At 37.3% G+C, this 17,922-nt stretch overlaps 1 protein-coding gene and 1 non-coding gene across 4 annotated transcripts in view; both read left to right on the forward strand.

Annotated features, from left to right (window-relative positions):
• The window catches only part of Sf3b3 (splicing factor 3b subunit 3), a 48,174-nt gene that overhangs the window by 1,011 nt on the left and 29,241 nt on the right, over positions 1-17,922 (forward strand). For all 3 annotated transcript variants that reach the window (XM_048792486.1, XM_048792487.1, XM_015496100.2), the window contains exons 2-10: positions 1,601-1,738; positions 3,357-3,683; positions 4,359-4,531; positions 5,068-5,209; positions 6,952-7,064; positions 10,172-10,309; positions 10,820-10,923; positions 13,536-13,701; positions 16,662-16,757. In XM_048792486.1, coding sequence (XP_048648443.1) covers positions 1,669-1,738; positions 3,357-3,683; positions 4,359-4,531; positions 5,068-5,209; positions 6,952-7,064; positions 10,172-10,309; positions 10,820-10,923; positions 13,536-13,701; positions 16,662-16,757 — 1,329 coding nt within the window. In that variant the 5' untranslated portion in view covers positions 1,601-1,668. The remainder of the gene's footprint in view (positions 1-1,600; positions 1,739-3,356; positions 3,684-4,358; positions 4,532-5,067; positions 5,210-6,951; positions 7,065-10,171; positions 10,310-10,819; positions 10,924-13,535; positions 13,702-16,661; positions 16,758-17,922) is intronic.
• LOC125613178 lies at positions 4,002-4,080 on the forward strand. The gene has a single exon (XR_007343676.1). It is a non-coding gene; the product is annotated as a small nucleolar RNA SNORD111 (small nucleolar RNA).

The raw sequence follows: 17,922 nt of genomic DNA on the forward strand, positions 1-17,922 counted from the left end.
AAGATTTATCTCTCAGTACCCATTTCTAATCTGGAGGATTGAGCTTGTCACCTTGCTTTTGTGCAGCCCAGAAATACAAGGACGCTTAGTATTATGGTTTAACAACAAAAAGCAAATTTATATTAAACACCAATGTCTGGATTTCTAAAGACCCCTTGCTTTTGCTTATAAATAATTACATAGGGGAAAGATAATTCAGTTTATTTTTTTAGTGATCTCCATGCATGCATGTAGTTTTAGGTAATTCTGTGTGGCAGAGATACCTCAGTTTGTGCCATTTTCAGTGTCATCTGCTGAGAAGGAATCCCTTCTTTATAACTATATCACTTTAGGGAGGCCTACTTCTGGTGTTGCAGGAATTCAATTTGCTTTCAGTGTTTGATGGTGATTAGGTTCAGATGTTAAATTATAACTTCTCATCAGGCTGGGGATGTAGCTCAGTGGTAGCATGTTTGTTTGGCTGTTAATGTTTCCTTTTATATAGTTAGTATGGGTTCTATCCCCAAATCACCACCATTACCCCCCCCCACACACACACACACACACAAACACAGAAGGGAATGCTTCTCATGTATAGAGCTATGTAAGAGATGAAAATGAAAACTACACCAAGACACCAATTTTCATCTCTTAGATTAGCAAAGGTTGAAATGTTAACATCACTTTGGCCAATTAAGGGGGAAGATGAACTCATGTGTTGCTGGACTAGTAAATTGGTTGGGTCTATTTGGAAAGGCAGTTTGGTAGTATCTATCAAAATTTCATATGTATGAACCTTTCAGTCTATGACTTTTAGGAATTAATCTTAGGGATGTACTCATGCATAAATGAAGCATGAAGTATTTTCTGTGTGGCAGTGATTGTAATAGTTAAGAGGTTGAAACAAGCTCAATGTTAATTAGTGGAGTATTGGCTAAATGAATTATAACCATTAAATGGAATACTTGCCACTATCAGATAAAAATGAGAAAGCCCTTTATTGCTATCTCAAAGTAGTTAAATAATAAGAAATCAGTTGTACTGTAGTGTGAGTATATAAAATATAGTTCTCAACCTTATGTTAATCAAGAGAAGGTAGAACAGTATAAATATATCTGTATATATGGAAGGATACAATATAATTTGATAAAATTGATTCCCCCAGGGAGAACTGGATGATTAGGGAATGGATTAGAGGGAGTTTTTTGCTGTGCTTTTTGAATTTAACCATTTGAATGTAAGCCTATTAGAATACAATTAAACATAGACCTACATAAACATTGACAAAAAAGTAAACAAAGCTGCATTGATGGAATATATCCCAGCTTCCTCCCTTTCACCACTTGGCTTTATGATCTTAGGCAGTTGATTTAATTTCTGAGCCCCAGTGTCCTTATCTATAAAATTAGTATAAAACTGCATACTTTTTAGGATTCTTGTGAGATTGCAAGTGAAGTATATAGTGGTGCCTGGTATGTAGAAGGCACTCTTAATTACCAGTGTTGTTTTTTAATAGGCCTTATTCTACTCGTTCTGCTACCTTCAATCAGAAATTCCTGTACAAAAATATCTGTTAAAATAATAATTTCCCAGCTACTTTTTTGTTTTTATGTGTCCTTAGCTTGCTTTGACTTGACTGTTGGTATTACCAAGTCCTAGAGTACTGAGTGGCTTAGTTTTGTTGCCATCATGTTCCTGTACAATTTGACCTTGCAGCGAGCCACTGGCATCAGCTTTGCCATTCATGGCAATTTCTCTGGTAAGTTCTCCAGCCAGTTACTATTTTTGTGAATTGAAACGAGTCATTACATATTTTGCTTATATTTTGTGGAGGAAATGTTTTCCATTTATAAGAAGGTAATTATTGGTAAATGTGAACAATCCAAATGTGGCTTGTAATCCATGAGATTTCTATTAAATTGAAGTATATCATTTGTTACTTAATTCCAGACGGATTTCTTAGCTCTGTGTATGATGATTTTTCCAGAAGTGCACATTTCTTGTGCTATTTACTTGGTGCCAGGTTAATTGTATTTTGCTGTAAGACATAACAAGATGTGTAAGTCTTGATCCTTGATCCTAAATTTGATATCAGATTGGATAAAAAGAATGTCTAACTGGGCGCAGTGGCACACGCCTATAATCTCAGGGTCTTGGGAGGCATAGGCAGGAGGGTTGCAAGCTCAAAGCCAGCCTCAGCAATTTAGGTCTCACTCATCCCGTCTCTAATAAAAACATAAAAAAAAGGACTGGGGACGTGGCTCCATGGTTAAGTGCCCCTGATTCAATCCTTGGTACAAAAAAGAAGAAGAAGAAGNAGCCTCCCAAGTTGCTGGGATTGTAGACATGTGCCACTGTACCCAGCTCATTTGCTGATGTTACTCACAACCTAAATTGTGTCACACATAGTGAGCTGAACTCTTGGGGGATAATTTTGGAGAGATAAATTAAAAACAGATTGTGTGGGGGAAAAAAGTCTTTTTTTTTTTCTTTTTTACCAGGAAATGAACCCAGGGGCACTTAGCCACTGAGCTGCATCCCCAACCTTTTTTAGTTTTTATTTTGAGGCAGGTTCTTTTGCTGAGGCTGGCCTTGAGCATCCCTGCCTCAGCCTCCCAAGTTGTGGGGATTATAGTTGTGTGCCACCACTCCTGGCCAATTGTGTGAAATTTTGAATATCAGATTTAAAAAAAGACATATCAGATAGTAGAATTACAGAAAATAAGCTACTAATGTGTATAAAAATAAAACCTTGCCATTGTAGATTTGAACTTTTTTTTTTTTTTTTTGGTACTGGGCACTTGAACCACTGAGCTACAACCCTAGGCCCCCCCTTTTTTTGAGATGGGGGGTGGGGGGCTTACTAAATTGCTTAAGGCCTCACAGATTGCTGAGGCTGGCTTTGAACTTGGAATCCTGCCTCAGCCTCCCGAGTGGCTGGGATCACGGATGTGTATGCAACTATACCCAGCTTACATTTGAACATTTGTAAGTTAATTCATAAGTAATGCAGGAAGTTCATGAGTGTGTAGACAATTTTTTGAGATTCAAGTTCTTAAAGTAACTTGTGGCTGGACTTGGTGGTACACACCACTGTAATCCCAGTGACTTGGGAGGCTGAGTCAAAAGGATCACAAGTTTGAGGCCAATCTCAGCAGCTTAGCAAGACTTTGTCTCAGAATAAAAAATAGAAAGACTCAGAGTGTAGCTCAGTAGTAAGGCACTTTGGGGATCAATCCCCAGTACCAAACAAAAAATAAAACAAAAACAGTGGGCCCCCCAACTTGTTTAATTTATCTTCAGTGGCATTTCGATTTAGCTAGGTTGTTACTGGGCTATCTCTGGTTGTTTATGATTTTTAATTTTTGGTGATCTAGGAACCAAACAACAGGAAATTGTTGTTTCTCGTGGGAAGATCTTGGAGCTACTTCGCCCAGACCCTAACACTGGAAAAGTACATACCCTCCTCACTGTGGAAGTATTTGGTGTTATCCGGTCACTCATGGCCTTTAGGTTGACAGGTGGCACCAAGGACTACATTGTAGTTGGCAGTGACTCAGGTCGGATTGTTATCTTGGAATACCAGCCATCTAAGAATATGTTTGAGAAAATTCACCAAGAAACTTTTGGCAAAAGTGGATGTCGCCGAATTGTTCCTGGCCAGTTTTTAGCTGTGGATCCCAAAGGGCGAGCTGTTATGATTAGTGAGTGACTTGCTTTATTTACTCAAAAGAGTGCATCTTTTGATTCTTATAAATGCTCAGTTTAGGATAATGATGCTGTGATCTTGGCAGTGTGCCAGTCAAGTTGTTTAACCTGGGTGAAGTTGGGCATTTTATTTGAATTCAGTTACATTTCCCTTTTTTTAAGTTGTTATTTCCTTTTAAAATGATAGGAAAAGTCTTAAGGTACCTGTTTTACTTCTCACCTGTTGGTAATAGTTGTTTTTCAATTTATTTGTGGCAAAGACTGTAAAGAAATCTTACATGTTTTTAGAAAGTGAATATGGTTGCTTTCCTCATCAGCCTGAAGTGATGATTCACATTCATGTCTCTTCTCTGATAAATCTTTGAAGGAAATTCTGTGTATCTGATCAGGCCTCTAGAGGGCAACCCTCTCTGAGCAGTCACAAAAATCATGAGGTCTAATTTTAAAAAAATGATTTTGTTATTATTTAGTTTCCCAGTATCCTTAAATATAGGGCATATTTTTGAAGAGTTATTCAGATATTAAGATTCCCTTAGGAAGGGATGCAGAATCTTCAGTTACTATACTTATTGACTTAATGCTGGCTGTTGAAAAGTAATCATGGTGTGAATTGAGCTGTTGTGTGACTCATTATGTGGAAATCTGGTATGTTTTGTCTCCTTGAACTGTAGGTGCCATTGAGAAACAGAAGTTGGTATATATCTTGAACAGAGATGCTGCAGCCCGACTTACCATTTCATCTCCCTTGGAGGCTCACAAAGCAAACACTTTAGTATATCATGTGGTTGGAGTAGATGTAGGATTTGAAAATCCAATGTTTGCTTGTCTGGAAATGGATTATGAGGTAATGAGGACTGTGTTTTTCTCTTTGTCTTCTTTGAATTTCTTCCAGTCTCCTCATTGTCTTCCTACAATTGTTTTGTTTATTCACATTGTAAATCTGTCTTGCTAGCAGATATCCATATTCCAAATACCTTACTGAAATTCTCTGGAAGGTTTCAGAGCTTAACCAGTTGACTGTATACATAGTAGCCTTTGCTCTGATTTAAACAATCTCCCTATGGGTTAAAGTATTTGTTGGGGAAAGCTGGATGAAAAAGGTGAATCCCTGTTTGGGATATTTTTCCCAAAGGAAGATGGTGAAAGGCAGAGCATATCCATCTTTGCCTTGAATGGAAAGTAGACATAGAGACCCAGAATTTGGAGATATGGGTCCTTGTTCTAGCTCTATCATTATATAGTAGTGTGAACTTTGTAACCGTGGCCCTCTGTTTTCTCATGTAAAATGAGGAGATCTAATGTCTTTTCCTAGTCTACGTACAAATTCTTTGGTTTTATGATTCTAATTGATTGGTTTTATGCTACTGTACTTCTCTGTAGGAAGCAGACAATGATCCAACAGGGGAAGCAGCAGCAAATACTCAGCAGACACTTACTTTCTATGAACTAGACCTTGGTTTAAATCATGTGGTCCGAAAATACAGTGAACCTTTGGAGGAACATGGCAACTTCCTTATAACAGGTACTTTTCTTGCAGAGCTGCTCTGTCCCTTTTATTTGATCCATTTGATGCCCAAACTTAGTGAGGTTTGAAAAGTAATTTATTTGTAGTAAACTTGAGTACCTTTTCTATGTTTCATTGAGGGTAGAAATTAGTACAGTGATAAAAAGAAAAAGTATTGTTGGAGAGAAATATCTAGCTCCTTAGTAGCTTTCATAATCTAATGGGAGTGGGGAGGAAAGGACACAGCTTGAAATATTGATTACTACTAGTTGCTGTGATAATTTGATTGTAGTCAGTTTTTCCTTTTCACCCAAACGTATTTTGAAAGGACAGATAAAATGAACAAACTCAACAAGGCAAAGCTCTATGTCTGAATTTGAAAACTAAAATGCATAGGAAGATTTTGAAAACTAAAATCAGTTACAAAACTGATCCAAAAAAAGAAAAGACTAACATCCATTAATAAAATTAGAGCTATTGTCAGGAATATTTCCTTTAAAAAATTTCAGGGAACTCTTAGTACCTTGTAGAAAGTTATATATTTCTACTTTTATCACTTGCTGTAGCATATTACCACATCTTTCACTTATGAGAACTTTGTTGTTGTTGTTGTTTTTTGGTGCTGGGGGTTGAACCCAGAAACCCAGTACCTCTAGCATGCCAGACAAACACTCTACCACTGAGCTATACCCCAAGCTCCATTCAACAAGTTTTTATTGAGCTTAATCAGTCAGTATATGCCAAGTCAGATTACTGGGTCCTGGGACTGTAGTGGTGAAAATTGGATGTGGTATTTCCCTTCCTACAGGATTGAGTCTAGTGGTAAATAAAACATCAACAACAACAACAAAAAATTGCCAGATTTTGTGCCTATTATCATGATAACGTAGAGGAGTGGGTCCCTGACCTAGGGAATGGGAGGGAATGTGTAAGAGAAAGCTTTCTGAAAAACTTGAGCTAAGACCTGAAGAGTAGGTCTGAACTGAGATCTGAGGGAGTTTCTGTTGCAGCATTCACCAAGAATACACTTTAAGAATGGAAAGCTTATTGGGATTGGGTTATTAGAGTTAAAGGGCTGGGAGAGGGATAGTCGTGAAGTGGTATTTTCTGAAGTATTTCAAGCAGGGGAATAATATTTCAAGCTCAGGAGGACATCTAATAAAGATGGACAGTTTAGAAAGATAACTGCTTACATTTTGCCTAATAGAATAGAGGATATTAACACTGTAAGCCCAAAAACTGACGAGGGAGTTCTTTCACTAACAGATATTAGCAGCATGAGAGCTACTAAGGAGGTAGAATCAGTAAGGCTGTGAAAGGGAAGAGAACTACAGGATGACACCCAGGTTTCTGGAATAGTCTGTTGTTCAGTGGTGGCAATCTCAGGTAGAGAACCCAGGAGGTGAAATAGGTTTGGGTAGGAAATTAAGTTTATTTATGAGCATGCTGTACTTTTGAAGTACTGTGGGATTTCCATATCCAGTAGTTAATTATATTATAGATCTGAATATGAGTACTGAATTCTAGGTTTGAATATAGAAATTTAGATGCATTATTAAGGCTAAGATCAACCAAATCTTTCACATAAACACAAACTGCTCCATCCTTATCTAGTATGTTCATAAGGGAGAAACTCTTGGAACGTTTCTCTGCTTCAGGTATACTGTCATCATCAAGCTGTGAAGGAGAGAAACAGTTGAAAGTGAAAGTAATTCATGGGTAAATCAAATAACTGCTAAGTTTTATTTTTTTCTTGACAGTTCCAGGAGGATCAGATGGTCCAAGTGGAGTGTTGATCTGCTCTGAAAACTATATCACCTACAAGAACTTTGGTGACCAACCGGATATACGGTGTCCAATTCCCAGGAGACGGGTAAGGCCTTTGTTTACCATAAGAAGAAAGATTATTTGTGAAATGAATTCAGCTTTTAAGACTGCAGTGTAGTCTCTTAGTTTATCTCCTATCAAGTTTTAAGTTTTTTTTTTTTTTTTAATATTTTTAGTTGGACATGATATCTTTATTTATTTTTATGTGGTGCTGAGGATCGAACTCAGGGCCTTGCACATTCTAGGCGAGTGCTCTACTGCTGAGCCACAATCCCAGCCCTTGTAAATGTTATTTTTAATAAAGCTGGTAACAAGTTTCAGTAAAAGCAAAATATTATTTGAAGGTTAGGAAAAAATTAAATGTTTATTTCAGAGGAATCTGTAGGTAATTGTAAATTTGAAATTCCTGAAAATTTCTAGTTTGAAAAATCCAAACATTTGTTGGAAATAGATTATCTTTTATTCTGTTTCTGTCCCCCCCCCCGCCCCAACATTTTATTTTGAAAAACTCCCAACATATAGAATATTTTAAAACAATAGAACAACCAGGTGCAGTAGCATATGCCTGTAATCCCAATGACTTCTGAGGTGTTGCAAGCCAGCCTCCTAAATAACTTAATGAGGCCCTGTCTCAGAAGAAAAATAAATAAAGAGGGCTTGGGATACGACCCAATGTTAAGTGCCCATGGGTTTAATGTACCGAAAAACCAAAAAACAAAACACAAAACAAAAACCAAAAGAACAGTGAATTCCCATAGTCCTTCATTAGATTCACTAATTACTAATACCTTAACTACATTTACCTTTTCTTATGATATGTACACTTTTTCCAGACTAACCTATTTGAAAATAAGTTGCAGGTGTCATGACAATTAATTCCAAATATAGTCTTTGAGGATGTGTCTTCTGAAAACAGACATTGTCTTATATAACCACAGTGCTAATATCACATCCAAGAAATTTTAATATTTTCGTGTAATACAGTTAGCTTAGATATAGTACATATTCAGATTTCCTTTGTTCTAAAATGTCCCCTTCATAATTTGCCTTTACTCTTTTTAAACTTAGGACATTTTCTCTCACCTTTGTTTTGGTTTTTTTTATGATAATTACATTTTTGTGAATCTTGGCTAATTTTCTTTTTGATTATTTTTTTATTTATATATGACATCGGAATGTATTACAATTCTTATTACACAATTTTTCATATTTCTGGTTGTATGCAAAGTATATTCACAGCAATTTGTGTCTTCATACCTGTTCTTTGGATAATAATGATCCTCACATTCCACCATCATTAATAACCTCATGCCCCCTGCATTCCCCTCCAGCCCCTCTGCCCTACCTAGAGTGCATTTATTCCTTCCATGCTCCCTCTCCCTATCCCACTATGAATCAGCTTCCTTATATCAAAGAAAACATTCAGCATTTGGTTTTTTGGGATTGGCTAACTTCACTTAGCATTATCTTCTCTAATTCCATCCATTTACCTGCTAATGCCATGATTTTATTCTCTTTTATTGCTGAGTAATATTCCATTGTGTATATATACCACATTTTTTTTTTTTTTTTTAATCCATTCTTCTACTGAAGGGCATCTAGGTTGGTTCCACAGTTTAGCTATTGTGAATTGTGCTGCTATAAACATTGACGTGTAGTTAAGTCCTTTGGGTATAGACCAAGGAGAGGGATAGCTGGGTCAAATGGTGGTTCCATTCCCAGTTTTCCAAGAAATCTTCATACTGCTTTCCATATTGGCTGCACCAATTTGCAGTCCCACCAGCAGTCTATGAGTGTACCTTCCCCCACCCCATCCTCACCAACACTTACTGTTGTTTGTCTTCATAGTAGCGGCCATTTTGACTGGAATGAGATGAAATCTTAGAGTGGTTTTGATTTGCATTTCTCTAACTGCTGGTGATGATGAACATTTTTTCATATATTTGTTGACTGATTGTATATCCTCTTCTGAGGAGTGTCTGTTCAGGTCCTTGGTCCATTTATTGATTTGGTTATTTGTTTTTTTGGTGCTTAGCTATTTGAGTTCTTTATATACCCTAGAGATTAGTGCTGTATCTGATGTGTGAGGGGTAAAAATTTGCTCCCAAGATGTAGGCTCTCTATTCACCTCACAGATTGTTTCTTTTGCTAAGAACTTTTTAGTTTGAGTCCCTTTCATTTATTGATTGTTGATTTTAATTCTTGCACCACAGGAGTCTTACTAAGGAAGTTGGGGCCTAATCTCACATGATGGAGATTAGGGTACTTTTTCTTCTATAAGGGATACACATAGGAAAAGAAGAACTCAAATTGGCTAATTTTTCTTAAAGTTTGTCCCTTATTCTATTTTTTTTTAAATGATTATATTCAGGCTAATATTTTTGCTAGGGTTATTATATAGATGGTGATGTTTATTTCTCACTGCGTCACATTATGCTTAAATAATATTGGATTGTCTCATTGTTCATGCCAAATTGATCACTTAATTAAGGTGGTATCCACCCACTCTCTTCCTAAAGGTACCTTTTTTTTCCTGTAATTAATATGGAATCTGGTGGTGGTCTTTGAGATCTTTTCCCTGTGGGGAAAACCCAGGGTGCTCTACCACTGAGCTACATCCCCAGTTCTTTTTATTTTTAATGTCGAGACAGGGTCTTGCTAAGTTGCTGGAGTTTTGATCTTGAACTTATGATCTTTTCAATCCTCCTTCCTCAACCTTTTTATCTTTTCATCCTGTAATTTTGTTATTGATCTTTGTCCTGGATCAGTTATTGAATTCTCTCTCCTTACCCCTGAAAAGAAATTTAATCTTCATCAGTCATGGAAAGTTAGTTGCTCTTACATTTAGTGAGCACCTGCCTATCTCGGACACTATACTTGCTTTGAGGCAACAAAGAAGTGTAAAACTTCACAAAGAGTTTATTCTAAGAAATACAAAATGTTGGAGACATAAATAAAGCAAATCAAAACAAAAAACCCAGCTGTGCATGGGGTCATAGGCCTATAATCCTAGCTACCTGGGAGGCTCAGGCTGGAGGACTGTAAGTTTGAGACCGACCTCAGCAACTTAGCCACACTTGGTAAGAGTAGGGTGCTGAGTTCCAAAAATAAGAAGTAGCCATTTCTAACGTATTGTGTGCTTGACTTTGCTAGAATGACCTGGATGACCCTGAAAGAGGAATGATTTTCGTTTGTTCTGCCACCCATAAGACCAAATCAATGTTCTTCTTTTTGGCCCAAACTGAGCAGGGTGATATCTTCAAGATCACTTTGGAAACAGATGAAGATATGGTGAGTAGACCATTGATAGACGGGGGAAAATGAAACAAAACAATAAATACACTTGTAATTTTTTTGATGAAAGTTTGTGCATTTTATTTTAATATAATTAAATATTTTAATTTAATGTAATTACATTAAAAAATCCTATGTATATATATTTAAGGTTTATAAAGCTTTACAAACCATTTATTCATTGTAGCTGCTCTCTTGAAATGAGGTGGGTAAGATAGTTAATATTTTACAAGTTAGAAAGTTGGAAATTTAGGATACCTTAGGCTTGTATCTGAATGTTTTCCTACTCTAGTTAGTAAGTACCTGGTCTAGTGTGTAATGAGATTGGGCAGTGTCACTTTAAACAAAAATCATGGCTGGCTTTTGAGCTGTAGCTTGTTCATTCCTGGTTAGATACTGGGGACGGTATTTTATTTGCTACTCAGCTTATGCTGTTTTATAGTAGTATTGGACTTCTATGCCAAACTTCACTTGCCTATACACTAGAATCTTTTCTTTTCACTCCAGGTAACTGAGATCCGGCTGAAATATTTTGATACTGTGCCTGTTGCTGCTGCCATGTGTGTGTTGAAAACAGGCTTCCTTTTTGTAGCATCAGAATTTGGAAACCAGTGAGTAATCCTTTTATTAACTTGGTTTGCCTTGGTTACTATAAAAATTGGCAGGAGGGAGGTGTATTTCAAGGTTGTGGAGCTTTTCACAAGAGTATTTTTATTTTATTTGGTTTTATTAGAATATTTGAGGGTTGTGTGTGTGTGTGTGTGTGTGTGTGTGTGTGCGCGCGCGCGCAAGGGATTGAACCCCAGAGTGTGTAACTACTGTGTGTGGATCCACATCCCCTGCCTTTTTTCATTTTTTATTTTGAGATAGGGTCTCGGTAAGTTACAGGGGCTGACTTTGAACTTTTGATCCTCCTGCCGCAGCCTCCTGAGCCTCTGGGATTACAGTTGTGCACCACCACACCTAAGGATTGCCCTCCTTTCCTCTTTACATTTATTCTGTTTGCTTCTTTACTTTGATGGCTTCAATCAGTACTTAATCAATGTCTACAGAAATATCTGTAAAAGTCACATCTTTTCTGAACTTTTTGTTGTGTATTACATTGAATGTTTATTGAATTACTTAACTAAGTAAGGGATTTTGTTGGGGAGAGTACTAGAGATTGAACTCAGGGGTGCTTTACCATTGAGCTCTATCCCTAATCCTTTTAATGTTTTATTTTGAGTCATGGGCTCACTATGAGGGTGTAACCTTTCATTTGGAATTCTTTTTCTTTTTTAAGAATTTAAACTTTGTTTATGTTTATGTGGTGCTGAGGATCAAATCCAGGGCCTTACCCATGCCAGGCAAGCTCACTTCCACTAAGCTTTAACCCTAGCCCCCTCATTTGGATATTTTTGATCTGTTGGTTGACTCTAAAGATGCAGGGAACCCATGGATGGAGGGGTTAACTGTACCATTTCACTTTTCACATTTGGCCTGTTAATGTTTTCATCCATTTCCAAGTTTTTACTTTTTTTATATATATATTTTAGCTGTAGATAGACACAATATCTTTATTTTATTTATTTGTGGAGCTGAGATTGAACCCAGTGCCTCGCACATGCTAGGCAAGTGCTCTATCACTGAGCCACAACTCCAGCCCAAGGTTTTACTTTTTGTGCAAGAAATATTTATTGTAGAAGTGAGGATGAGTATACAAACATTGCTTTTAATTCTTTAATCCACAGATAACATTTTTCTATATCCTCTGTGTGTGTTCAATTTAGATATTTTTACATAATGTCACCACGTATTATGTACCATTTTATAGCTTTTTCCCTGTCCCCTGGTGGTACTGAGGATTGAACCAGGGCCTTGCAAATGCAGGCAAGCTTTCTACCACTGGACTAACTACATCCTCAGGCATTTTTATTTTGAGACAGAGTCTTGCTGAGTTGCCCAAGCTGGCCTCAAATTTGAAATCCTCCTGACTCGTGAGTAGCTTGGATTATAAGTGTGCACATCATGTCCAGCTAATCATTTTTAATTGTTCAAATTCACTGATATTAATTTTATTTTATAATGCTGTGCAACCTTTATTTTCTTTCCAACGTTTTCTTATCACCCAAGACAGAAATTCTGTGCCTGTTAACCAATAAGTTCATGTTCCCCTTCCTCCAACCCCTGGTAACTTTTTTTTTTTTTAGTTGTAGATGGACACAATACCTTTATTTTATTTATTTATTTTTTTATATGGTGATGAGGATTGAACCCTCATGCTAGGCAAGCGCTCTACCACTGAGCCACAACCACAGCCCTCTTATTGGGTTTTGCAGGTATTTAATAAGAATACTTCTGCCAAGCACTTAAGTATTTGGTGATGTGGGGGATTACTAGGGATTAAACCCAGAGCCATTTTATGACTGAGCTACATCCCCAACCCTTTTTGTTTTTTATTTTTGAGACAGGGTTGCTTAGAGCCTCGTTAAATTGCTGAGGCTGGCCTCAAACTCTCAATCTTTCTGCCTCAGCCTCCCCAGCTCTGGAATTATAGGTGCACACCACCTCACCCAGCTAGCGCTAAGTACTTTTGTGTTGTAACCATTTAGTAAATATTGATTATTACCATACCTGTTAATTTATTCTAGTAATGTGGAAAGTTTTGGAAAATGATTAAAAAAGCAAATAACTCACTATTGTATTATCCCAGAACAGTTTAACATTTTGCTATATTTATTTGCATATTTTTGATTTAATTTTAAAGAATGGTCTCATTCTTTTTTCACTTAAAGTTTTCATTTTTTGTATATTACAGAAATTTTCTTAACAGGAGAGAGTAATATAATGAACCTATTGTGCCCATCACTCAGTTTCAGCCCAGATTCTTGACCAGTCTTGTTTTATTTATACCTTGGGGAAATTCTATTCTATAGCTTTGAAATGAATTCCAGATAGCATACTTTAACATCACACCTGAGGCTGGGGCTGTAGTTCAGTGGCTGAGCGCTCGCCTCACGTGCATGAGGCCTTGGGTTCGATCCTCAGCACCACATACAAATATAAATAAAGATATTGTGTCCATCTACAACTAAAAAAATATTTAAAAAAAACACATTACACCTACAAGCAATAACAGTAATTTTTTTTTAGTATAATTAAATAGCACTAGCATTATTGTTGATATGATAATCAGACATTGTCTTGAGTCTTTTAACTAAAGTCTTTCTTTGCATCTTCCTAGTTACTTATATCAAATTGCACATCTTGGAGATGATGATGAAGAACCTGAGTTTTCATCTGCTATGCCTCTGGAAGAAGGAGATACATTCTTCTTTCAGCCAAGACCACTCAAAAACCTTGTATTGGTGGATGAACTGGACAGCCTTTCTCCCATTCTATTTTGCCAGGTGTGGGCCTTTCCATTTACCTCCATGATGCACAATGCTAGCCAGCTGATTTGAATATCAAGTGTAATAAGTTTAAAGTTTTTCTTAAGTTAAATTAAGGTGTTGTCTAAGAACCATATAACTATGGAATCAATATATAAAGGTGAAGCAGTTAACGATAGTTTTAGGAACTGAAAACTACTAATAAATCTTCGGGTTTTTTTTTGTTGTTGTTGTTGTTTGTTTGTTTTTGGGTACTGGGGATTGAACTCAGGGTCACTTAACCACTAAGCTACATCCCCAGCCCTTTTTTGTATTGTATTTAGAGACAGGGTCTCACTGAGTTAATTTGGGTCTCGATAAGTTGCTGAGGTGGGCTTTGAACTCCTCATTCTCCTGCCTCAGCCTCCCGAGTTGCTGGGATCATAGTAGTGCGCCACCACTCCCAGCTTTATTTTTTAGTAAATCTTTTTCAGTGTACATATTCAAACTATATAAAAGGTTTTAAAGTCCTGCCCCTCCGAGTCTTCTCAAACTGGAACTCTATGGAGCCCATTACTATTAGCAACTTCTTGTGGTGGCTTCCAAGTATTTTGTCTGCATCTGCAATTATATATATGTTGTGTGGTTACATCTTTTTTGTTTTTGAAGTGAATGGGTTTATGTGCTACACAGTATTTCTGACTTGACCTTTTTTCACATAGAAGTCTGCTTATAGCTGTACATACCTAATTTTAATATAGTTTCTCTTTAAAAGAACTAGACACTGGAATCATTCAGCAACAGGGTTTTGTTTGTATTTTTTGGTGGGGGTCAGGGATTGAACCCAGTGGCACTTAATCATTGAATCACATCCTCAAGCCCATTTTTTAAAAAAATATTTTTTTAGTTGTAGTTGGAAACAATATCTTTATTTTATCTTTATGTGGTGCTGAAAATTGAACCCGGTGCCTCACACGTGCTAGGCTAGCGCTCTACTACTGAGCCACAATCTCAGTCCCCCAAGCCCATTTTATCTTTTATTTTGAGACAGGATTTTGCTTAGTTGCTTTGGGCCTTGCTAAGCTGATGAGGCTGCCTAGAACTTGCAATCCTCCTGCCTCAGCTTCCCAAACCTCTGGGATCACAGGTGTGTGCCACTGTATCCAGCAACTTAGTGACGCCCTGTCTCAAAAATTATTTTAAAAAGGGCTGGTTCCTAAAGGTCACATAAACTCCTGCGATCTAGGGCACAACAGGATTGAACTCAGGTTCACTTAACCACTAAGCCACATCCCCAGCCCTTTTTCGTATTTTTACAAATTTTTAATCATATCTTTGAGGAAAAAAGTGAAGAGGTTCAGGATGGAGATTGTGTCTCCCACTACTGACCTCAGGTGTAGCACCTGGGAATCTTACCATGTTGTTGTGCCCTAGATCGTTAGTTTGTGTGACCTTTAGGAACCAGCCCTTTTTAAAAAAATTTTATTTTGAGACAGGGTGTCACTAAGTTGCTTAGGGCCTCAATAAATTGTTAACTGTCCTTGAAATTGGGATCTTTACAACTCAATCTCCTCAGCCACCGGGATTATAGGTGTGTACCACTATACCTGGCCGCCCACTGTTGGAGTTTTAAGTTGTGAAAAGTAATATATATGCCTTTTTTTAAAAAAGGCTTTATAGGGCTGGGGATGTGGCTCAAGTGGTAGCGCGCTCGCCTGGCATGCGTGCGGCCCTGGTTCGATCCTCAGCACCACATACAAACAAAGATGTTGTGTCCGCCTAAAACTAAAATAAATAAATAAATAAATATTTTTAAAAAAAAGGCTTTATTATAAATAAATAGCAATATGATGCATTTTAAATAGGTGAGCTAGGACCTGGGGGTGTAGTGCCTAGGATACATGAGTCCCTGGGTTTGATTCCCAGTACAGCAAAAAGAAAAAAATACATACTTCTAAGTTATTTATTTTTTCAGAGAACAAAATGATGGTTGTATATGTACTCAGAACCTACATGATCATCTATTACAATAAACTCTCCTGCTGTTCAAAGTTCAGGAATTTTCATTTGAATTGTCCAGTTTGGCAAAACTGTAATACAAATGGTTCACCTGTTTTCACATATTAATCAAGAATCAATTGTACTGGAAAGCAGCCAGATGTCTCGGATATTAATATGAGAACACATGACTTCCCTATGTGGTGGCTGAATACTAGCAGCTATTGGGTGTAGAATTATCTAATAGCTGGTCAGCTACATCAGAGGAATACCTGTAGGTACTATGACTGATTATATCAGTCTGACACCAGGTCTGGAAAATACAATTTTGTTGTGATGGGGATAACATTTCTGAGTATTAACTTTAATAAATGTAGCTTCTATTGGTGACAGTGTTGCATCTTGATTACATTATAGTTTGTTACCTATATTTTTAATTGGAAGAAAACCATTTCAGAATGGAGATTATACTATATTTCACTAAGTGCCAAGTCCCCTCCCTCCTCCCTCTTTTTTTTTAATATTTACTTTTTAGTTTTCGGTGGACACAACATCTTTGTATGTGTTGTTGAGGATCGAACCCAGGCCACACGCATGCCAGGCGAGCGCGCTACCGCTTGAGCCACATCCCCAGCCCCTCCCCTCCCTCCCCTTTAAAAAATATTTTTGTCTAGTTGTAGATGGACACAATACCTTTGTTTCATTTATTTATTTTTATGTGGTGCTGAGTAGCAAACCCAGTGCCTCACACATGCTAGGCAAGCACTCTACCACTGAGCTGCAACCCCAGCCCCTGCCAAGTCCCCTTTTTAACTTGTGAATTGATGTAACCCTTTTTTAGTTTTGGAAAAATTTGCTGCTTAAAAATAGTTTACTTTTTGGAACATGGGGGCTTTTTTTCTCTCTATATTCCGGGGTCAGTAGAAGTTTGTCCCTCTAAGAATGACAATTGTGTTTGAAAACTTAGCATAAGTAGACATTTTTTCCCTTGTTCTCTGCAGATAGCTGATCTGGCCAATGAAGATACTCCACAGTTGTATGTGGCCTGTGGTAGAGGACCTCGGTCATCTCTAAGAGTCTTAAGGCATGGACTTGAGGTAAGATGGCAATTTCTAGATTCTCAGCAGTGTTTGAAGGAAAGCATGGGCAAAGCAGTTTATGGGATTACTTTGATGAAGTCATAAATACATATGATATTTGTATGGGGGAAAAATGTTTTTCCATATTTTCCTAAAGTTTAGAGTGTCTACATTACCTAGTTCTTAGACTTGGTAGTAGAGACTAGAAAAACTGCATGGAATTTTTTTCTTCTAGTTTTTATTAAAAGGTTTTGTTTTGTTTTGTGCTTTTTCTTTTGTCTTTGTTGGTACTAGGGATTCAACCCAGGGGCACTGAACCATATCCCCAGCCCTTGTTTATTTTGAGAGAGGGTCTTGCTAACTTGCTTAGGGCCTCATTAAGTTGCTGAGGCTGGCTTTGAACTTGAGATCCTCCTGCTTCAGCCTCCCAAACCTGGGATTATAGGCATGCGCCACCATGCCTGGCTTTTATTCAAAGTTTTAATTTTGATTTTTTGGGGGGGATTGTGCTGGATTTGAACACTCATCATCAGTGAGCTGCATCGTTAACCCCTGGTATCATTAAATTTATTCCTTGTTACTGTATGCTTTTAAGTTATATTGTTTTTTTATGTTTCTGCAGTATTTCACCAAAGTGAATAGATTAGAATTTTTAAAAATAAGTTATTTATTGATGGATCTTTAGGTGATATGGATTCTGAGAATTAACTTCTCAAATCCCATGTCTTATTGTCCTGGTGTTAATTCTAGCAAGGGCCCTGGAATTGCTCTTGTTTGAAGAAAAATAAACTTTCTTATGACAGTTTGATTTCAGAGCATGTAGTCAGTGAACTACTGCTCTCAAGGGGTCTCCTGCCTTTTATACATTTTTATTGCAATACAACTGAGATAACTTTGGTTTTGACTTCTGGCTCTTTCACTTAATGGCTGTAATTATAATTAAGCTTTTGTATCTTCTGTAAAGGGGATTAATAATGGTACTTACTTTAAAGGATTCTTGTGAATTAAATGAGATGATGCATGCAAAGCACTTAGTTTAAGACAGTATCCTATAGAAAATGTTAGCTATTAGCAATGCTATTTCAGGTTTTTGTTTGTTTGTTTGGTAGTGGGTAGTTGAACCCAGGGCCTCATACATGCTAGATGCTAGGAAAGCTCTCTATCACCAATCTAGCCACCCCCC

This window comes from Marmota marmota, unplaced genomic scaffold (genome assembly GCF_001458135.2).
Source record: "Marmota marmota marmota unplaced genomic scaffold, marMar, whole genome shotgun sequence".
Classification (NCBI taxonomy): Eukaryota; Metazoa; Chordata; class Mammalia; order Rodentia; family Sciuridae; genus Marmota; species Marmota marmota.